This window comes from Panthera uncia, chromosome A2, assembly GCF_023721935.1.
Source record: "Panthera uncia isolate 11264 chromosome A2, Puncia_PCG_1.0, whole genome shotgun sequence".
Taxonomy (NCBI): Eukaryota; Metazoa; Chordata; class Mammalia; order Carnivora; family Felidae; genus Panthera; species Panthera uncia.
The window spans coordinates 157,157,753-157,180,903 of NC_064816.1; the positions used below are offsets into that span (position 1 = coordinate 157,157,753).

The 23,151-nt window shown below is 48.2% G+C and overlaps 1 protein-coding gene across 3 annotated transcripts; it reads right to left on the bottom strand.

Moving 5' to 3' along the window:
- Positions 1-1,685: 1,685 nt before the first annotated feature.
- Positions 1,686-16,810, bottom strand: ABCF2 (ATP binding cassette subfamily F member 2). 3 transcript variants are annotated; one of them, XM_049642129.1, is made up of 15 exons: positions 16,710-16,810; positions 15,850-16,048; positions 10,515-10,727; positions 9,838-10,020; positions 9,575-9,746; positions 8,329-8,424; positions 7,397-7,499; positions 6,113-6,208; positions 5,825-5,944; positions 5,650-5,739; positions 4,948-5,058; positions 4,237-4,299; positions 3,911-4,039; positions 3,016-3,219; positions 1,686-2,308 (listed from the first exon to the last, which is right to left on the bottom strand). In XM_049642129.1, the coding sequence occupies exons 2-15, from the start codon at positions 16,004-16,006 to the stop codon at positions 2,171-2,173; spliced, it is 1,875 nt and encodes a 624-aa protein (XP_049498086.1). In that variant the 5' UTR covers positions 16,007-16,048; positions 16,710-16,810; the 3' UTR covers positions 1,686-2,170. The 3 variants fall into 3 exon arrangements, with proteins under 3 accessions (XP_049498086.1, XP_049498087.1, XP_049498089.1); XM_049642130.1 differs by lacking the exon at positions 16,710-16,810 and adding an exon at positions 16,544-16,649; XM_049642132.1 differs by lacking the exon at positions 16,710-16,810 and adding an exon at positions 16,281-16,526.
- Between the last annotated feature and the right edge of the window lie 6,341 nt (positions 16,811-23,151).

Sequence of the window (23,151 nt, forward strand, 5' to 3'; positions counted from 1 at the left end):
TGTCAGCGGGCGAGAGAGCAAGCCTGAGCGGCGCCCACCTCCCCAACCTCACCTCTTCACCTACCTCCCAACATCCGGCTGCCTCTTGCACGCTAAGGTTTAAGAGGACCGGAGGGCAATTCATAATCCGCAACAAAGCACTACTTTTAGGCCTTGGTAGAGAGATCGTATACAGTGGGCTTTTTAAGCATCCTCCAAGTTTTTGAAACTTTGGCTTGCTTTTTTGGGGGGGGGAGCGGGGGAGAGACAACCTGTAGCCTGTTTCAATTCCTCCACTTCTGAAGCCTCAGCACCTCAAGGCTACGGTGGAGACCAAGGGATTTCAAGGGGAGTTCCTGCCAACATACCCGGGCGCTCCCTTGGCCGAAGAAGCGGAAGCTCTCACCTCCGTTCCCCTCATTCCAGCAGCTCATTCTTGAGGCCATCCTCCCCGCTACCCAAGTCTCTGGACACTCAGGGCAGACAGACTTAGGCTATTTTGCTCCAGGTCCCACGAGAGGCACGAAGCCACAAAGCCAGGCTCAGGGCCGGAGGGCAGAGGAGGAGTCCTAGCCTCACCCCGGCCTCGGCCGTCCAGGGCTCAGCTGCAGCTTCTCACGTCACGTTCACTCTTACTGTCCCTTTTCCCCGGGGACGCTCTTGGACTTCAGGGCCACCTGAGGTCCTATTCACCTTTCAAGTTCGAGTACCAATCCTGCCTTTCCGGACTCACAAGAACTTCCCTCCCTTCCGAACCCTTCTGTGTTTCCCAACAAGTCACAATTGAGCCTCTGATTTATGCCCGGTCTCGTTCGCTAGTCATCGTTGGCTTCCCATTAGATCGTGAGCTCCTTGGGGGTTTGGACACCACCTGGGACTTTGTTTTGGGTGGACAGTCTCAGACGTACTGTAATGAGCACTGAAAAGTCACAGCTGTGTATGTTTCCCCACGGGGCCGGCCGCTGAGGCCTCAGAGGTGACGAAGCCACACCAGTAATAAGGGGCACTGGTGTCCCTGGTGAACAAGGGCTGCGGATGCTTGTCAAGTTCAGACAGACCACGCAGAGCTCTGGGTTGGAAGTAAATTAGATCTTGCTAACAAAAATTAAGGCTGAGAATAGGCAAAATAACAAAACTTCCTCATCCCACCCAGGAACGGTGGCTCACGAACCCGTGTGAGATGCAGACTCCCGTTTCATCTCTCTCACCCACCAGATGGCATCAGTAGGGCAGCGCCCGGGGATCTGCAGTTTAACAAGCACCCCCACCCCCACCCCCGCTGCCCCAAGTGCTGTGGTAGAGGCTGCAGCAGGGGAGCCTCCGACCACCCTGAAAAACACGTTCCAGGAGAGTGGTTCTCAAAGTTCGGCCCCCAGACAAGCAGCATCAACAGCTCCTGGAAGCATGTTGGAAATGTTTTACTTCCTGGTCTCACCCCGGACCTACTGAATCAGAAACCCTGAGGCAAGACCCGGTGACCTGTGATACCAAATGAGTCTTCCAGGTGGTTCTGATGTGTGTGTTGTGAGGCAATGGCCTAAGAAAAGGCAGAATTTCAATCAAAGGAAGGAGAGAGTTACTCCAGCCCTGCTTGCGTCCATTCCGCCAATTTCCACCCAAGCTCCTGCTGAGGGGATGTGAGTATTGGCGCTGAGGGGAAGAGGGAAGCGAAGGGCCCAGAGACCAGAAAAGGAAGGTAGGGACCATGGCTTCTTCTTTCTTTATTGGACACTTGGTAGATGTCACGCAGGTCTAAAAGTTACACTGTTAAATAATTATTTAAAAACCGACCAGGACTAAAGCCCTGGTCCACAGCTCCAAACCAGAAGCGGAAAGGAATGGGGGCGGTGGGCTGGGGGGTATTCCTCCAACATCACCAGAACCCAGAAAACGAGGACCCTAAGCTCTTTCACAGGCCAACCCAGGATGTGGGCCCTTGGGCTAACCCTCAGGTGCCTCTGGCTGCATCACCATCAGGTCAGTAACCAGCAAGGAGCTGGCAGAACAGCCAGCCGAGTCCAGACATGGACAAAAGTAACTGCAAGGACAGGAAACGGACAGGTACTGTCCAGCTGTAGATAAGATCACAGAGTGCAGCTAAGGCAGGTGGGGACAGGGGAGGGGCTGGGGAGCGGTATTGCAGCAATGCAGGAGTGTGGCCCCAGAGGCCCAGCCCAGCCCGGGCAGGGGCTCACACATTGTGGGTCCTCCTGGTGAGCTGGGGCTCCTCGCCCACCAGCTTGGACTTGAGGTGCTCCTTGTAGGCCAGGATGTCTCCAGGCCACTTGGTGATTGTCTGCTTCTCACAGACCCAGATTTCCTGTGCAACCTAGAAAGGAAATCTGAGGCTCAATCCTCCTGGCCAGCACTCTCCCCATCCCTGCCCAGAAGACCACTGTCAGAGGAATTCCAGGAAGAAACCTCCACCGCCCAGTCCCGTATGCGGCTCACAGTTCCACTGTCTCTCTGTTCTCTGGGATGCCTAACCCAGGGGTACCGTAACCAGCAGGTCTGGAGCCTTCCAAGCCACAACCTGCTCTGTCTCCTGATTTCCAGCTCCCCGGCAGGGCCTAGAACTGTTTAGAGGCCTCGCCCGCAGCTTCCTGTTCTCTATCCCATCTTTCCCAAAGCTTCAGAGAAATGACCAGCGGCCTTTCCACCAATGACGGGTGGTAGCCCTCTAGTCCAAATCCTCCTTAGTATAATACTACTTCCATGCTGAAGAATCTTGAGACAGTAGTAAAAGCACCCTATCCTCTACCCAACTCCCTCGCCAATTCTGGCTAACACTGCCAAATGCCAAGTAGGCTGATGTCTCCAAATAGCTACTGAAAAAATGAAAGTTTTCCATTAAGGCTTTCTCAGTTTTTCAAAGGGCCATAAAATCTGGTCCTCATCACCCTGTCTACACCCTGAGCCCTTTTCCCAAATGCAATAAACACATATTAAGTGCCCTCCACATGCCATGACTGTGTCCTACCCAACCTTCTCCTGGCCGCCCTCCTCTCTGATTTCCACTCCAGCCAGGGGCCTCACCTGCTGAATGAGTCTGAAATCATGGCTGACCAGCATCATACCACCCTCAAACTCGTTGATGGCATCGGCCAGGGCGTCGATGGTCTCAATGTCCAGGTGATTAGTGGGCTCATCCAGGAAGAGCATGTGGGGGTTCTGCCAGGCCAGCCAGGCCAGACACACTCGGCACTTCTGGCCATCAGACAGGTTCCGGATTGGGCTCACCTGCGTGGAACCGTGACATTTACAGAACCTGGTGTTACTCCCACCACACAGCATGACTCACTTTCCCCCCGCTGCTTCTCCATTAATACTGCCACAATTCTACAAAAAGGAAGACCCAAGATCACAGTGAGATGGTACCAGTCTCTCAAGGCCTGTAAGGGATAAATGCGGAAGCCAGAAGCGCTTGCTACTCAGGCCACACCTCTCGCTCTCCCTTGGCACTTAAATCGTAACTAAGTGGAACAATGTGGTGGACCCTCAATCGAGATCTGAGTCCAGGAACTCGTTTTCTAGGTTTCAATTTCCCTCCCCCTCAAGCACTCTGGTTTATCTTGCTAGTCTGGGGCGAAGGCATGTCAGAGACTGGGATGCTATCCCTGCCCCTTCCTCATAATGAGACCTGAATACTCCAATACATACACCTAGGCCAAAGGAAAGCTAGCGGGTTCTTTCAGACGCTAGAATCAAAGGAAGAGACTTTTCAGTAGAACACTTGAATCTCAATCTCAGGGTTGTGAGTTCAAGCTCCACATTGGGCATGGAGCCTACTTTAAAAAAAAGAAAGAAAAGAAAAAGAAAGAGACTTTTGGGACAGCTCCCGAACTTGGGTCGCCAGGGCAGTGCACCCTGGCCGTGTAGCCACAATCTCCCAGTTATCTGGCGCTGTTCCCCCACATCCCCCTCTGCTGACCTGCTGCTTCCCAGTGAGACCATATCGTCCGATGATCTTCCTCATTTCTTCCTTCTCCTTGATCTCTGGGTAGCACTTCATCATGTACTCCAAAGGTGAGAGGTCTAAGTCCAGCTGCTCTTGTAAATGCTACAGGAAAAAAGGAATCCACTCAGATGTGACTGGTGTCCCACTTCAAAAGGAACCTCGCCGGGTTAACTGCTGAGTAACTTTCCACCTCCACCCAGGCACCTGTTCAAGATTCCAGAAGCAGGCAAAAGCTGACTTGGTCACATGCAGCCCCCTTTCCACACCCTGGGCATCTCCCCGGACCCCAAGGCCTGTACCTGATGGTAACGCCCTATCTTGACATGAGAGTGTTTTCGGATCATCCCGTCTGTGGGTAGTAGCTAGAAAGAAGAGAGTATTAGGTGGAAAGATAAGCACACAGAAAGAGAAACTCGTGAGAAACAGACACAGAGTAGGGAAATAAACATATGTTCACCGAACAAGCTCAGAACTTCCAAATAGAATCTACATCACTACCTCATAGACTGCTATTCTGGCCACTCTAAAAATATTTAGGAAGATATACTGAAACAGATGTTCTCAAGAGAGGCAAAGATACATACAACACGGTCTACTTAGTAGTTAAAGGTCTACTACAGAAGGTACCACCAGTAAAACAAAGGACTCGTATATATGTACAACATGGGTTTTCTAAAACAAAAACACAGCTCTCAATGCAGATTCCCTCGAGATGCTCTAGCTGAAAACAGAAAAATGTTGAGGCACATGCATGTATTCTCTCTCTCTCTCTCTCTCTCTCTCTCTCTCTCTCACACACACACACACACTCCCCTCCCTCCCTCTCTTTGAGAAAACCGCTCCAAATCTCAGCACCGCCAATACAACATCCCCCACCCCGGAAGCTGACTCACTCACCACCAGGGCACTCAGGCGCCTTGAGAGCCTCCGAGAAGCCCCTCACACCTTCCCTCCTCAGACACAGTAAACACCTACTCTTGGAAGTCCCATGCCCCAGCCTGGCACCATACCTCTCCGGTTAGCAGCTTCAGAAGAGTTGATTTCCCTGCTCCATTGGGCCCCACCAGAGCCACTCGTGTATCGAGATCGATTCCAAATTCTAGATTGTTGTAGATGCAGGGCTGAGTGGATGAGAGAGATGAATATGAGGTTAGGTTACCAATCAATCAATCTGGCTGGCAGATTAGCCCTGTCATGTCCCCCATCGCCACCGGAGTAGGCAGGAGTATGGAGGAGGGAGGAAGCTCCCAGAGCAGACCGCAACCCACTGCCTCCACCCGCCATCTCAGCTGAGCAGTTTTCCAAGTACTTGAAGAGGGGCCACTCAAGTCCCTGGATGAGGCACCTAAGCTGCTATGCCTGAAAAATCCCGTGCACCACACGGGTTAGCAGGTGTGTTGAGCAAAGAACCGGAGACTCTCCCAACCTGCTGACGCTTATCTTTTTTTTCAACGTTTTTTTTTTTTTTTTTTGGGGCAGAGAGAGACAGAGCATGAACGGGGGAGGGGCAGAGAGAGAGGGAGACACAGAATCGGAAACAGGCTCCAGGCTCCGGGCCCTCAGCCCAGAGCCCGACGCGGGGCTCGAACTCACGGACCGCGAGATCGTGACCTGGCTGAAGTCGGATGCTTAACCGACTGCGCCACCCAGGCGCCCCTGACGCTTATCTTGTAAAATGTGTCCCAGCCTCCCAACCACCCAGGAGGACTCACCCCGTCTTTTGTATACTTGAAGCTCACGTTCTGCACCATGATGACAGGTGGAGGAATCTTGCCACACGGTGGGAAATAAAATGACAGGGTCTAGGAGAAGGAGAGGGCATTTTCCGGTTAGATCATGTCTCCTCCGCCTCACCTCGGGCACTAACCCCACTCGCTCGGACCCCACCTTGTCACTCACGACCCTTTCTGTCAGTCCTGATGCCATCATTTTCTGTAGCGTTTTCTCCTTGCTCTGGGCTTGCCGGGCCAGCTTGGCGCTGCCATGACCAAACCTAGCGATGTAGTTCTGAAAGAGACCAGAAAGGGGGCTCGGAGCAGGGGCAGGTATCGAGCAACCCTCCTTAAATGCGGGGTAGATGCCGACAACGTCTTCCTGACACCCGGCACCCCGAACTCCCCACGTACCGTCCCCCAACGCTCCACGAGAACGTGAGCTCATCTACAACTGCCCTACCTTCATGTGTGCGATCTGATCTTGCTCCCAGTGAAACCTCTTCATCTGGTTCTCTTCCAACTCCAGCCGTGTCTTCACATACTGATCATAATTACCCTGAAGAGAAATATGCCAGGTAAGGCAGGCAGTTTTAGCCTCGGTCCCGGGTTCTCAGGGTTTAGGGGGATGCGAGATGGCATCGGACTTGGCCCTGGCTAGAAGACTGTGCAGTAGGGAAAGAGGAAGGACGTTGGCAAAGTAAACCCTAACCTAGAACCTGAAGTCTTTCCATTTGTGTGCCTCTCACTCTTAGCTTAGCCGGAGCAGGGCTCCAGATCAAATCCTCAGGTTAGCCATAAAGACACCCACAGCACCAGCAGTAGCCCTGACCACAAGCGTCATACGGACATCATGAGGCTCACAGCCTTCCAAGAGGACCTCCTACTACTCCCCACCCTTAGAGGCTCAAGCCCCATGCAGGCTACAGAAACTGCGCCCAGGAAGGAAGACAGCAGACCAATCAGATTTAGGCCCTAGCAAATGCTGCACAATTGGACTGCCATGGTTTCTATCTGCAAAGAACTGGACTCAACCTAAATATTCATCAGAAAGGGTCTGACGAATAAAGGAGTGGATAGCTACACAATGAAATATTATGCAATTACTGAAAAGCATGAGGTGGATCTATAACTATTCATATGAAAAGCAGCGCAAGATATATTAAAATGTAAAAGCAACCTACAGAAGAGAGTGATTATTAACATTACAGCTGTGATGTGTATACACAAAATTTTCTACAAATCCGTGCAAGTACACGTAAAATCTCTGGAAGACTATATGAGAAATTATTAATACTCCCACAGTGAGCATAACTATGAATGAAAAGGACTCCTATTTTTTCTTTTTTTTAAATACGGATAATGAAAAGGCAAGGCAGACAAGTGGGCTGTTGAGATCCGGACTCCCAGTCTTCACGGAAAGAGAGGTAAATGGGCTGTCACAAAGCAGAGTTAAGCAGTCATTCAAGAAGGCGGGGATCGGCAGGGCCTGCCTGGGCACCATGCAAAGTCAACCTCTTTACCATAAGGCACACACGTCACGTACACAGGCTGCCAATCAGTGGCCTACAACCTGAGAGCAACTACTTTGAGACTAAAATAGAACAAGCGGCAGGACTCCTTGTCCACATCTTTTTATAGCAATAGGTAGAAAAGGGCTGCTAAGTCTGTTTTGTTTTTTTTAAAGGAGACCTTCAAGGAACCGGTAAGCGCTGAGGTTGCTGTGCAGACGCTGGGGCCTACTCACCGTGTAATACTTCAGTTTCTTGTTGTGCATGTGAATGATGTTGGTGCAGACACCATTCAGAAAGTCCTGGGAATGGGAGACGAGGACCAGGATGCGCTTAAAACTGCAAAGCCAGAGAACCAGTCAGGGAGGTGCTCCAAACTGTGACGGTCCACAGCCGGGGAGCTGAGAGGTCCAGAAAACCTTCATCCTTTCCCATCCTGAGCACCCGTTAGATTTAGCGGCCAATTCCCGGCTCTCAGCAACCACCTAGGCCACCAGTGCGCCATCTACCTGGAATGACACCTTGACCCCTTTCAGTCTGAGTTTTCTCCATCTTCCGTTCTAATTTTCAGCAGAATGGAGATGGCAGCTTAACAACGATGGTACAAACAAGCATATGTACACAAACATATCCGTAAATGTATGTAACACCGTGGGTGGGAAGAACTGGAACAGGCGTGATAAAAATCACTGTGCTCCTCTTTTTGAAAGAAGGTACCAGTCACTGCAGGGACCGCTAAAAGCCTTCCCTCAGAGTCGGTACAGTATTCCGGGTTATTCAGTGCCGCAGCCATACAAGGACCATTGCCACATCAGCTAGGTTTCCTTTGCTACTGCACCATGATCTTAAGTGGGAATCCTTTCTTTATATGACGCATATAAATACGGTTAAGAGAAAAATACAGTCTTTAATAAAGGTGTTGTATTTTAAACGGAGGAACCAGAAAGTCGAAACACTTCACACATTTCAGGCTAAAAAAAAGATCAAACCAAATGGTCTCCCCGAAAGGTGCTTACTACTTTTTCAATCTGGCCTTCACCCGACCTCGCGTCAGTTCATTTTCTCATTGCTCTAGCATCACTGCGGTTTCCGGGCACCCACTCCCTTTAGATTGCTCAACTCCCCCTTCAGGACCTGCCCGTTCCCAACCCCATCCCTACCCCCTTACGTCTTTAATTCTTCTTCCAACCACACACAAGCATCGAGGTCCAGGTGGTTGGTGGGCTCGTCCAGCAGCAGCATGAAGGGCCGAATGAAGAGGGCTCTGAAGGACAGGAGAGGAGACAGAGCCCCTTCAGTCTAATGGGCGCTACACAGGAGGGGACTTGCCTGCTACCTGCAACCCTGGTCAGGCCTGGCTTGAGTCCTGAAACCAATTCTAGGTTCTACGCCTGAGAGGAAAGGAGAGAATGAGGAGAGAAACGAGAGTTGAAGAGCTGAGATGAAAGGGCAGAAAACAGGGCTGAGAAGCAGAGGGATGGTGCAGTTTGAAGATAAGGTTGTAAAAGTCCTTACGAGTCTGCAGGTCTTTCACGCTGAAGTTGGTGACCGTCAGGAAGACAAAAGGATAGAGGAGATAAACTGCTAAAGCAAAATAGCATCCAAGTTAAATCGATGGGGTTGCCAGCCTTTAGCAAGGAGGGCAAAAAATGTTCTTTTCTTAGATGGAATCTCGAGACAGGAGACGCAAGGGGACAGCACTGGTTCCCACATCTGCAGTCACCGCACTGCAGAGCTTTTTAGAAATAAAATTTCTGGGCACCAAATTCCAGTATTCCAACCACAGAGATATGAAGAAGAGGCTAGGAAATCTGTACCTCTGCAGCTCCCTAGATGAACGGAGGTGGCTAATCCTTGCACGTGGAACCACTGCTCTCGGCTCCAAAGCACACGCAGGCAGCTTTGCTAAAGCAGCAAGTGTCACCAATTCACTTGGCAGAGAACAGTGGAGTGAGGGAACCACCTACTTAGCTGGGGACTTTCTGGGGGACTGCTGAGGGAATGATGGTCTACACAAACTCACTTTGGGTCCAGCTCACAGGGGGATAAGGAAAGATCGCTTAACAGCTGTCTAATATTTTCTCTTTATACAGCAACAATTAGAAGAACTGAAATACAAAAAAGGATAGGATGGGAGTCAGGAAGAAAGAAGAAACGGACCCAGTCTACCATTTTACCCAAGGCTGATCCCAGGATTCCTAAACACTGTGCCAGAGATCCAACAATGGTCACTTCAGCCAGGAGGCTCGCGCCTTAGCCCACGCATACCACCCCTCCTTCACACTGCTGATGTCGTGTCTCGTCTGGCACTTACTGACCCCTGACCTCTGTTCTACACAGTTCCACTGGAGTGAGCATCCGACCCTGAAGGAACTGGGGAACTACAGAGGGTAGAGAAGGAGAAAGGAAGTCACCTGGCGAGGGCAACCCTCATTCTCCAGCCCCCGCTGAAGTCTTTCAGCTTCTTGCGCTGCATGGCAGGCGTGAAACCCAGTCCGTGCAGGATCCGCGAAGCCCTCATCTCCGCCTTGTCGGCATCCAGCTCCTCCAGTCGCTCGTAGAGCTCCATGAGCTTCTCACACTCCGCTGTGGGCGGCACATGGCTCGTGAGGCTCCCCGGGCCTTTCCTGGGAGGAAGCCCACCCCCCGACCCCCCGTCCCAAGTCGGGAGCCCTACCATCCTCGTGAGCCAGCCGCTCAGCCTCCCTCTCCAGCATGGCCCGCTCCGTGTCGACTTCCATGACACACTGCAAGGGTGTCTTGTCACTAGGGGGCATTTCCCGAGTCAGATGGTAGATGTCAATGTGCTCGGGGATGGGCACTTCCCGTTTCCCAATAGCAGAGAGCAGCATGGACTTTCCTGAGGAGGGCAAGCAGAGAGCGGGCAGAGGACACTCGGCACGGTTCTGCCTGTCATTCCCCTGCATCAGCTCCTCCGCTCCAGCCAAACCACGACCTCGCCGTTTTGTGGAGCACCTTCCTTCCTCCCTTCCTTCCTTCCATTTGTTCAAATCCTACTACCAGTCACCCCCACCGCCCCGGGCTACCTTTCCGACCTTCCTCCAATTCTTGTCCCACCCCTCCTGCGTGAAGTCAGTTCGCCTACAGCGGCCTCGCACACCACCACTCCTGCCCGTCCCGCCCACTTCTCCAGCACCTGCTGTCTGTAACTGCTCACGTGTTACTTACCACACACTGCTCTGCACTGCTAGTTCCTTTTCCCCGGACATATGTGGTCTCCCACCCATACTGTAAACTCCTTGCTTTGCATATAGCTGGTGCTAAGTAAATACTTGCTGAGTGACAGACGAGCCAAGGAGAGACACCTCCCACCTCGCCTTCCAAGGGCCTCACCAATTCCATTTAAGCCAATGAGGCCATAACGACGGCCTGAGTTTAATTCCAGTTTGGTGTCACTGAGCAGCTCTTGACCGTGAAAGGTGAGGGAGAGGTTGATAATGTGGGCATCAGTACTGTTGGGGTGAGAGGCAAGGACACCGGTGACAGCGCGAGCAGCAGCTTTCTTCATCTCAAAGTCCTCTAGCTCCTTGGTCAGCAAATCCACTTCTGGAGACAGAAAAGAAGTTTGGGAATAAGACAGACCCTGCTCTCGCACTAAGTCACGTCCTACAGCATTCAGACAGTTCGGTCAGTAGAGAATCAGACTTTTAAACTGAGGGTCCAGGGTTCAAGTCCCTGTTTGGGCATTTGTAGCTTTTGCCCCTTACTCAGATTACCAAATGTTGTCATATCAAGCCCGAAATGCTGAAAAAGGCATGCCCTGTAGGACCTGGTTCAAGATCGAGTGGAGGTGATTCACATGTTTCACAAGCTTTCAAGACTGTACAGATCTGCCCTAACACCCCTCTTTCACGGACTACTTTTTACTTCACAACTTGTTCTTTTTTTTTTTTTTTTTAACTTTTCTAAGACCAGCGGCAAAACAGACTTTATTTCTGTTTAGCTACCTATTGCTGAAATGTGTAAGCCAGGCCTAAAGAGAGCATACAAAAAAAAATAGAAAATATTAGAAAACATTTTCTGGCACCTTTTCAGGTTTCCTAAGATCATGTCATTTTGGCATTTTCTTCCCATAAACACGACCAATTAAATCACAGCACAAAAGAGAAAAACATTGTGTCAAGGCAGGGCAATAACAAAACAAAATACCAGCTTTTTTAAGAAATGGAAATATACATACACAGGTAAATAACCCATAATAAGCAAAAGGCTCTATAGAATCACAACTTGCTCTTTTAATTCTAACCTCTCTTGTTGTTTTTTTTTAAATGTTTATTTTTGAGAGAGAGAGAGAGAGAGCACGAGTACGGGAGGGCAGAGAGAGGGAGACAGAGGATCTGAAGTGGGCTCCACACTGACAACAGAGAGCCTGAGGTGGGGCTTGAACTCACAAATGCGGGATCACGACCTGAGACGAAGTCAGTTGCTCAACCAGCTGAGCCACTTAGGGGCCCACTTCTCTTGTTCTTAAATGACATAAATGCATGAGGGGAATGGCTAGAACTCTCAATGTGTTAAAGAATTAGTCCTAAAACCTAAAAGCAGACACTACAGAAGTACCATTCTCTTATTCCATGACCTACTGGAATTCCATACTCCAGATATACTTCTCAAAGTTTACTTATTTGAGAGAGAGAAAGAGAAAGAGAGAGAGAGACAATGCACATGTGTGTGCAAGCAGGGAGGGGCAGAGAGGAAGAGAGAATCCCAAGCAGAATCCACGCTGTCAGTGCAGAGCCCGAGTTCAGAGCCAAATGTAGGGCTCGAATTCATGAACCATGAGATCATGACATAAGCTGAAATCAAGAGTCAGATGTTTAACCACCTGAGCCACCCAGGTGCCTCCAGACATACTTCTGAGCAGCACAGAAGGGACCAGTGTGAGAAAATGCACAAAGGGATCAACACAGGCAGAGCCACGGCTGGGAAAAACAGACGCTCCCAATTCTGGAGGGTTTAAGAGATGCAAACTGACCATGAGCTGTTGTGCCTTGGTGGTTTTTCAGGCATCACTACATCTTAAGTCTGGGAAGAACTATCACTATTAATGGCTAAAAATGTTGAGTTTACTCTGTGCTACACCATTGTTCTCCATCTATCTTAATCCTTACAACACGTAGGAGATATACACCGACAATCCCGCTTTTAGAAGTGAAAAAGCCAAGTAACACAGCCAAGGTCAAAAAGGCTAGTTAGCGACAGAGCCAGAACTTGAACCAGGTGACCTTAACTATGTCACTATACCACCTTTCCATAAAGAAAAGTGCCCATAAAGCATTACTGAAAGTGGGACAGAAATGGGGGTGGAAGGAGTCCCGGTAAGCTTCTTCGAAAAGAGTAAGGCAATTTATGTACGTTTTAAGGAAGCAGTCAGAAACTACACATGAGTTTCCACTACTATGAGAATTTGCTGATTTTTAAAAATTTTAATGTTTATTCATTTTTTTGTGTGAATGTATTATCAAATTGGTTTCCATACAACACCCAGTGCTCATCCCAACAGGTGCCCTCCTCAGTGAATCTGCTGATTTTTTAGTCTTTGTTACCCTTACCTATGTTCCCTGAGTGACTTCACAGAATCCTTGGAATGAGAAGAGTGTGTGCTTGTCCACAGGAAAAATAAAGACAGGATAGAGGGGTGAAGACAGCTGTCTCCTGGGGGAGAGCAACTCCACGGGAGAGGGTGTGTGGTGGTTAGTCACAGGTCATTCTCTGAATACCCCATCCCGTGGGGTGATTACGAGCTGGTGCTAAACCTGCTCTGCCTTCAAGGAGCCAACACTTGGGCAGGGGCTGCCCCACTAGACAGCTGGCGGGCACTCTGTCCGCAGCTCTGGGTACAGTGCTAGAAATAAGTGCTTGATGAGCACTTTTTGAATGGAGATCAAAGTTTTTGTTTTGACTCGAATGAAGGAATTTTCAGTCTCTTTTCTACACGGTTGAGTTACCAGACTTCCCACAACTCCGATTCTTGCCAATCCCTATTCCAGATGCTGAGAAGACAGAGTAGGAAGAAGTTTATGATCTAGATCCAGGAGTTGGTAAACTTTTTCGTGAAGGGCCAGATGCTAAATATTTTAGGGTTTATGAGCCAAGTGGCCAAATCAAGATCTGTGAAATGTAACCACTTTAAAAATGTAGAAAACCATTCTTAGCTTGGGGTTGGGATGGAGGTTAAAAAAAAAGGCCGGCCAGATTTGGCCAACAGCATGTTTTTATAAAGTTCTATTGAAACACTGCCACACTCATCATTTACACAGTGTCTAAGGCTGCTTCCACTACAATGGCAGAACTGAACAGATGCAACAGAAACCATATAGCTCACGAAGCTACAAATATTTACTATCTGGATCTTTACAGAAAAAGTTTGCCGACCCCTAGTCTAGATCTCCATCTGCTCAGGTAAGAGGAAGATCAAAACTAAGGGAAAGCTAATATACCATTTTCTCTCGATCTCTTCAAGTTGACAGCATCTGTGACCTAAGTCATCTCCTAAGCTTCAGAAGAAGGAGACTTAAACAGACCTCATTTTCCTAGCCTACAGCATCCCAGAAAACACTTGTCACTTAAAGACAAATGAACAGCACTGAATAAATGGAAAAGGGATTTTGAAAGAAACTTCATCACGGAGAATATTGTAGACTTCACAAGAAGTCTCTTTCTACTTATTCCCCAACAAGAGGACCAGCTGAACTCCAGTGCCTGTCTTGACGAGTCTCACATTCTAAAGTAGGTTAATCTGTCAAAAGTCACTTTCTTTGATACACATCTCGATCTTTCCATACCTTACTACCTAAGGAAGACTGTGTGGCAATGGCAATCAGAAAGGTTGGAGAACGGTAACCTGTAGCATCACGTAATCTCAAACTCAGGAGAGAGGACCCAGTCTTGGGAGAGGAAGCAGAAATGACACAGGTCCCTGGCAATAAGAAATGTTTTGAGGGGCACCTGGGTGGCTCAGTCGGTTGAGCATCTGACCCTTGATTTCGGCTCAGGTCATGATCCCAGGGTCGTGGGATCGAGCCCTACGTTGGGTTCTGTGCTGAACACGGAACCTACTTAAGATACTCTCTCCTCCCTTCCTCTGCCCCTCTCCTCCACTCATGCTAATAAAAAATTGAAAAATGGAAAGACAGAAAAAAGTTTTGAAAGGGCTGGAAAGAAAACAAAGGTCACATTTCAGAACAGTAGCTCCCTGAGGAAGCAAGGTGAAAAAAACCAAAGATCTATTACTGAGATGGGGATTCCACAGCTGGGTTCCCTGAAAAATCCCATTTTCCAAGGAGCAAAGAAAGGTAAACAAGATATTTGTGATGGGAACAGCGGACAATAGTCTCAAGAGGGAGTCACTTTGCTACCTTTCCGATTCAGCCAGAATAACTGATGACACACCTATAGAGCTGATGACAGACATTGCTTAACCGTGGTTCCTGAGGGCCTAGACAGGACCGAGCCTTTCTAAAATAGAGGTCACAACTCAGCCTGCTCATCCACACTCCCGTTATTCTCAACTTGGCAATCCTCCACTACTCCAGCCAGGAATAAAATTTCCCCATGGCCTGACCTTACTGAACCAGCTTTCTCCCATAATTCTTATTTTGGAGACAATTCCTACCACTCAGCTCTCTCTCAATCACTTTTAACTCCCCCCTTTCTGAATTCCTATCTGTTATGACTTGCATTAGTAATTCCGCTCTCCTCTTCAAACATTTACTTAGTATCTCAGTCTGCAAGGTTAGGCCTATCACCCAAGACGCATGGTCCCTGCACTCAAAAGGTAAACAATGTAAAGAAACACAAGAGACAACATAAAAAGTAACACCATTGAGACAGCATAGGGGTATAGTGAATGGTACTACTTTAAAGGTCAGGTTTGATGGGGGAAAGGTTTTGCTATCCTGAGCTAGGCCCTAAGAAAAATGTCAAATGTAGCTACTCGCACAAAAATTGTGGTATTAGAACTTTAGTGTAAAGGGACAAAAATGTGACTAGTGAAGGGACGGTAACAGTCCGGATGGAGCGGGTCTGTTCAGGGAATCTTCAGGGGGACAGAAAAGGAGGCTGGGAACAGGCTGTCAAGGGCCTGGAAAATTCTGTATCACACACTGCCATGTTTCCTTAGCTGGACCGTAAGTCAGCAGATGGTTCGTCCTGCGTCGGCATGGAGCACGGTGCCTAGCACTTGAGAGGTGCTCAATGAATATTTCCCCGAATATGAACAACAGGAGAGCATCTCTTTGCTAGGAAAACTCCATAAAACAGTTCCTAAGTTTCTCTCTTGGTACAGTCACTACCCCTGGAAGGACAGAGGTATAACGTGGCAAGGAACCTGGCGCACTGACCACCATGTGCAGAAACGCAGGAAACTGAGAAAAGGGCAAGGAAGTGACCCCCTGCTCCCAGGGCAGCGCCCGGAGCAGCAAGGCAGCACAACACCCATAGATGTGTCTGCCACTAGCTACGTGAGAACCTCGTGTCCCGTCTCCCTGATCAGTAACAAGAAGGCACCAGCTGCAACTCTAATTGGTTCGGTTCACTGTGAAAAGTTCTGCGGCACCAGACTTATCCTCCAGGGCCGCCAGCGTCAGGACTCTGGCTCGGGCTTGGGGATCCATCCATCCATCCATCCATCCATCCATCCCAGGAGCCCACCTCTCCCTCCATTCACCTGTGGTCTCTCGGCCATTGGCCTCGTTTTTCTCCTCGGCCACCTGTGGTTCTGTGACCGCGTCTCCGTTCTCTTCGTGGCCCTTCCTGGGCCGCTGTCGCGCTTTGGCAGCTTCCTTCTTCTTGGCTGCCTTCTTCTTGGCCAGGTCAGAGGGCATGGTGATGAGCCACAGGGGGGTACGAAACTGTTCTTAGGGAGCCTGCAGGGAGGCAAACACCCCCAAAAGTCTCAACTTGCGACGGAATGCCTGGGCCCTGCCCCATCCCGCTCGGGAATTTTCCCATCGAGCCGCCGAGCGCCAGCTCCGCCCATGCCTCGCCGCTCCCCATTTTACCAGGGTCTCCCAAGCCAATTCTGGTCCCCGGCCGCTCTTCTAAGCTTAACATCTCTTCCCTCAGGCTCCGTCCACCAATCCCCACGGGCTGCCTCACTCTGGAAACGCTCCTCCTTTCACGGCCTCCAGTCAAGGACCAGGTTCTGCCCCCTCGGCAGAGATCCCCGTCTCCGGTTTCCCCACAACTTGGCGCTCCGCGCTCCAGCCGGCCGCCTCGCTTTGCCGGGCTTCCTCCTCCCGTCCGCCTCAGGCCTCCTCTCCGTCGTTCCCCCCTCCACACCACCTAGCCGTCGGGCCCAGCTTCTTCCCGGGACGCGCTCGGCTTCCCCTCGTGAGTCCCCTCAGGGTCTCCGCACTCACCATCCCCTGAACCTCCCCCGGCCCCCGCCCGTCAGCGTCTCTCCCTCGGCCCTTTCTTCTCCTTCGCAGCCTCCTCCATCTCGACCCCGTCCCTCCTCCTTCTCTGCTTCCCTCCCCCGCCTCACCGGCCAGCACCCTCCCCCCGGCGCCCCTTCCCCCAACTCACTGGGCCTCGCCGCTCGGCCTCTGTCGCAACAGAGCTGCTCCTTGGGCTCCTCCGCGTGCGGCCGGCTCACCAGCCAATCACGGCATCGCGCGGCTGTCGGCGCGCCGCCGCGCAGGATCCTGGGAAGTGTCGTTCTCCAGTCGCGGCGGCCGGGGGGGGAGCCCCCTCCTCGAGAACTACCGCCTGTGGCAGGGGCCTCCCCGGCCCGCGTGATGTCATCAGGCGGCGCGAGGCCGGCGGGGGGGAGGGGGAGCGGGACTAGTGTCCGGGAACCCGCAGCCAGCCTGCCCGCTTCGGGCCCTGGAAACTGCAACTCCCACACTGCTCCTCCGGCAAGGGGCTGGGCCTTCCAGGCTTTACCCCACCTCTCGAAAATCTGTCGAGCTCTGTGGAGGCACTGAGCTCTTAGGGCCGCACAGCCGGCTCAAACAGCAGGGCGACGGACTACACTTCCCAGCAGGCATCAGGCGGGAGTGGGTCGAAACAATGGGAGAGAAGAGGAGGGAGGTGGAGGGAGAAGGAGGAAGAGTGAAGCGGCTGGGAAGAGGCGGCCCGAATAGGAGGCGCATCACTACGAAGATGATGCGAAGAACAGAAATCCCTGAAAGAAAGGCGTCCTCGTTTTATGGAACTGAGATCTTAGAGGCTGGTCTAGTGTTAGCCAAACTTTTAGAAGGTGCCGAACGTTCTTCCTGAACGTTGGCCGCTTAGCCTACACTCTCTAGAATTGTTAGAGTCCCATCAAAGCCGTGTAAGTCTGGTGGTAAGAGCTCTGAAGTTTAAAAAAAAAAAAAAAAAAAAAGACCCATTACCTGAGTTCAGCGGTATCATTGGTTAGACATGTAACCTTGCCCGTTAGTTTTCTTTTGAGTCTTACTGTTTAAAATCCCTCAGACTTCTCACCTACATTGTAACCCCCAAATTTGTAGCCTCAAATACAAGGAAGGCCCTTTGTGACTGACCCTGTTACTTCTCCAGGCTTCTGATCAGCGGTGCTTCACCATCAGTGACACAGCTGGAGGGAGGCAAAATGAAGCGTTTACTCCTTTCGAGCACATTCTCCAAATTGCCCTACCCGAGGTAAAAAACAAAAACAAAAACTCACTCCTCTCTCCAGAGAACTAGTTTTCCTCTTCAAACTTGATGCTTCAGTAGAATCTACTTGTATTTCAAGTAAGCCTTGCCATTTCATACCTTCATGCCTTTGAGCATAGCTTTTTCTACAAGACCCTCCATTAATTAAGTGCCCACTGTGTGTTAGGCTCAGAGCTAGATGCTGGAGTTGCAATGGAAACAAGTTATTCCCTGACCTCAGGGAGCTCACGATTAAGAAGGAACATTTAAAGAGTAAATGGGTGCCTCGGTGGCTCAGTTGGTTAAGCGTTGAGCTCTTGATTTTGGCTGAGGTCATGATCTCGTAGTTTGTGAGATTGAGCCACATGTCTGGCTCTGTGTTGTCAGCACATAGCCTGCTTAGGATTCTCTCCCTCTGCCCCTCCCTGGTGCACGAGCTCTATCGCTCTCTCTCTCTCAAAATAAATATACGTTTAAAAAATATTTAAAGAGTAAACAGACCATGACATTCAGGTGATAAGTGCCATAAAAGAAGTGACTTATGCATGCTGTTCGAGTACGTAGGTGGGGCTCACTTGACATAGCATAACTAAGACCATGAATTCTGGGGCAGACTGCCTTCATTCAGACCTCTCCTCTATCATTTACAGTGTGTGACCTTGGGCAAAATACACCCTCCTCTGTAAAATAGGAATGATGATAGTACTTACTTCATACAGTTGTTAGATTAGAGTTTAATTTTTGTTAATTGGCTAATTATTACTTAGCTGGAGTTCTGCTAGCTGAACTCTGCTACTAGTAGAATCCTTACTTAAGTATGCACTAGATATTTATTTAATATATTTAACAAATATTAAACACCTACCATGGGCGAGAACATTGTTTTAGGTAAAGAATATAGACAATAGTTAACTGATTGCAAAGCCTTTCTTTATGAAGCAAAGAACTTATATATGGTTGTGGATCATATAAAATCACTCATCCAAGCACCTAGCCTCCTGGGAGCACTGTTGACCATATGCCTCCCTCTCCCAGCCTCATTAAAACACGTGTTTACAAGCAGGTTACAGGTTACAGAGAACTAACATTTATTATGCTCTTACATCTATGCTATCCCATTTAATCCCCCCCAATAAATTCTGAGGTGGGTATTATTACCATTTTGCAGATTAGAAATGAAAGCACAGAGCTGTTAATAAAACAACACTCCTGGTAGGAGACAGTACCAGGATTTAAGGCTGGAATCTTCTGGTCCCAGAAATTCAGCTTTGTAAAATGGCTTGGGCTGGCCAGAGAAAGACAAACTAGCTACTTCTCTGAAGCCACCTGCATAGCAACCAATCACATCCGTGATTTCCCATTATCAACAGTTGCTGGGCAGAGTCTCCCCCGGCACAGCAAGAGTGGCTTAGAAAAATTATTGGCCACTTAGGAGGAGTTCTGCCATTCCCATGGAAGGGCTGGATCTCTTTCAGGGAACAGACCTGGGGATGGGTGGGGGGAAATTGGGAAAATGGGAGGGAGAGTCAGAGAGAGATGTGGGTAGAGAGGAGAAAAGAAGAACTGCCAAGTATGAAATATCACAGAAGGTCAATGCTGGAAGCAAAAACATTTGGTCAGACTCTCTCTAAAATATGAAGAAACAGGGGTACGTGCTGGCTCTGTTTATGGAATGTGCAACTCTTGATCTTGAGGTCATGAGTTCAAACTCCATATTGGGTGTAGAGCCTGCTTTAAAAAATTAAAAAATAAACTACGAAGAAACTGAGACCCAACAAACGAAATATCTCATCCAGAACTACCTAGAAACTTAGTAACTGAGAAGGGTCTGGAACTATGTTGTTCAATGTGTTAGACAGTAGCCACATGTAGCTATGGAGCACTTGAAATGTGGCTAGTCCGAATTGAGATGTTCTATAAGTGGAAAATGATCATTAATTTCAAAGAGCATGCGTGGATACAAAGGAGGCAAGGATATGCAGTGGGGAAAAGACTGTCTCCAACAAATGGTGTTGGGAAAAGTGGAAAGCTACATAAAAAAAGGAGGAGGAGGAGGAGGGGGAGGAGAAGGACCACTTTCTTAAACTATACACAAAAATAAACTCAAAATGGGTTAAAGACCTAAATGTAAGACCTGAAACCATAAAATTCCTAGAAGAAAACATAGGCAGTAATCTCTTTGACATTAGCCATAGAAACATTTCTCTAGATAGGTCTCTTTCAGCAAGAGAAATAAAAAGCAAAACTAAACAACTGAGACTATACCAAAATAAAAAGATTCTGCACAGCAAAGGAAACCATAAACAAAACAAAAGACAACCCACCGAATGAGAGAAGATATTTGTAAATGATGTATCCAATAAGGGGTTAGTATCCAAAATATATAAAGAACTTACAAAACTCAACACCAAAAAAAACCCCAAATCCAATTTTAAAAATGGGCAGAAGACACGAGCAGATATTTTCGCAAAGAAAATGGCCAGCGGACACATGAAAAGATGCTTAACATCGCTAATCATCAGGGAAATTCAAATCAAAACCACAATGCGATATCACCTCCCATTTGTCAGAATGCCTAAAATCAAAAGGATAAAAAACAACAAATGTTGGTGAGGATGTGGAGAAAAAGGGATCCTCATGCACTGCTGATGGCAATGCAAACTGGTGCAGCCACTCTGGAAAACAGTATGGAGTTTCCTCAAAACATTAGAAATAGAATTACCATATGATTTAATAATTCCACTACTGGGCATTTACCTAAGGAAAATTAAAACCCTAATTTGAAAAGATACATGCACCTCTATGTTTACTGCAACATTATTTACAATAGCCAAGTTATGGAAGCAATGCCAAGTACCCATTGATAAATGGATGGGTAAAGAAAATGTGATATGTACACACACACACACACACACACACACACACACACACAGTGGAATATTACTCAGCCATAAAAAGAATGAAATCTTGGGGCGCCTGGGTGGTTCAGTCGGTTGAGCCTCCGACTTCGGCTCAGGTCATGATCTCTCGGTTCATGAGTGCGAGCCCCGCGTCGGGCTCTGTGCTGACAGCTCAGAGCCTGGAGCCTGCTTCCGATTCTGTGTCTCCCTCTCTCTGACCCTCCCCCATTTACTCTCTGTCTGTCTCTGTCTCAAAAATAAATAAACATTAAAAAAAATTTAAAAAAAGAATGAAATCTTGCCATTTGCAACAACATGGATGGAGCTAGAGGGTATAATGTTAACTGAAGCAAGTAAGTCAGAGAAAGACACAGCATAGCATATGATTTCACTTGTGTGGAATTTGAGAAACAAATGATCAAAGAAAAAAAAGAGACAAACAAAAAACAGACTCAACTACAGAGAACAAACTGATGGTATTCAGAGGGGAGAGGGGTGCAGGGGTGAGTGAAATAGGTGATGGAGATTAAGAGTACACTTATAATGAGTACTGAGTAATGTATACAATTGTTAAATCACTATTTTGCACACCTGAGACTCATATAACAATAAATGTTAGTTATACTGGAATTAAAAATAAAACGGGGCGCCTGGGTGGCGCAGTCGGTTAAGCGTCCGACTTCAGCCAGGTCACGATCTCGCGGTCCGTGAGTTCGAGCCCCGCGTCAGGCTCTGGGCTGATGGCTCGGAGCCTGGAGCCTGTTTCCGATTCTGTGTCTCCCTCTCTCTCTGCCCCTCCCCCGTTCATGCTCTGTCTCTCTCTGTCCCAAAAATAAATAAAAACGTTGAAAAAAAAAAATTAAAAAAAAAAATAATAAATAAATAAAATAAAATAAAACAAGAAAGATTGCATGTGAAAAAAATGTAAAATATCTCAATTTGTTATATTGATTACAGGTTGAAATAATATTTTGATCTATTTAATAATATATATTATTAAAATTGTCACTTCTTTTTGCTTTTTAAAAAAATGTGACTGCTAGAAAATTTAAAAATACACATACAGTTCACATTATATTTCTGTTGGACAACACTGGTCTGGAATCTGTATCTTCCAGCTTCAAGGTGAGCATCCCTACTCTGCTTCCCAGAGTCCATTCTAACAAATCATTCACTTACCACCTATTAAGTGCCAGTTGTTCAGGGGAGATCAAATTGCAGACTAATTGAGGAGAAAACTGAAAACAGTAAAGGATAACAAATGCTGGTAACTTCTATCTTATGTATTTCCTAGAATGGTGGTCCTTAACTCTACCAGCCCCAATGTTGCCTTTTAATAGCAAACTTTTTTTTTAAAGTTTTTATTTATTTATGTTGAGAGGAAGGGAAAGAGAGAGTGTGTGTGTGAGAGGGACAGAGAGACAGAGGGGGAGAGAGAATCTCAAGCAGACTGTTCACTGTCAGCACAGAGCCTGATGAGGGGTTTGAACCCATAAACAGAGATCATGACCTGAGCCGAAACCAAGAGTCCGACGCTAAACTGACTGAGCCGCCCAGGTGCTTCACCATAACGGAAGAAAGAAAAGGAAATCCTTTCCAATAATTGTTATTTCAATATGCTAGAAAACATAGTCATATATTTGTACCTGTACATAGGATCACCTTGAATGTGACAGTACAAATGCAGACAGAACACCATGAGTGATGTTACTGTGATACAGTTCTCCAAAACTGTAACTTTTTAAAAACATTTTTTAATGTTTTATTTATTTTTGAGAGAGAGAGAGAGAGAGAGAGAGAGAGAGGGGGGGGGGGAGGGGCAGACAGAGGGAGACACAGAATCGGAAGCAGGCTCCAGGCTCTGAGCTGTCAGCACAGAGCCCAACGCGGAGCTCAAACTGACCAGCCTGGAGCTCAGGACCTGAGCTGAAGTCGGATGCTTAAGGAACTGAACCACCCAGGCGCCCCTCCAAAATAGTAACTCTTAGTAAATTCCTGAATGAAACAAAGTACTAGCTTCTATTTACGTGATAGTTACATTGCTTGAAAATTCAGCACGTTACAACCCTGCAAAATCACTTTGTTTCTATATATAAAACACAGGCTCAAAGATTAATTATAACCTTTTTTTTTTTCCACTTACATGAATCTTTAGAAGGACATTTGAAAGCTGTGTGGGACAGATGAGTCATGCATGACACTGTCCTACAACGTGCAGCATATCTAGCACTCTTTTTTTTTTTAATTTTTAAAGTTTTTATTTATTTTTGAGAAAGAGAGTGAGCAGGGGAGGGGCAGAAAGAGAGGAAGACACAGAATCTGAAGCAGACTCCAAGCTCTGAGCTGTCAGCACAGAGCCCCATGTGGGGCTCGAACTCAGGAGCCCTGAGATCATGACCTGAGCCCAAGTCGGAGATTCAACCAACAGAGCCACCCAGGTGCCCCTGGGATACCTAGCATTCTTGGCT

Excerpts from the sequence above, each read along its gene's own strand:
- ABCF2 (XM_049642129.1), bottom strand. The coding sequence starts at position 16,006 with ATGCCCTCTGACCTGGCCAAGAAGAAGGCAGCCAAGAAGAAGGAAGCT. Across the intron at positions 10,728-15,849 it reads CAATGGCCGAGAGACCACAG|AAGTGGATTTGCTGACCAAG; the intron begins GTGAATGGAGGG and ends TTCTGTCTCCAG. Across the intron at positions 4,040-4,236 it reads AGATAGGGCGTTACCATCAG|CATTTACAAGAGCAGCTGGA; the intron begins GTACAGGCCTTG and ends TTTTTCCTGTAG.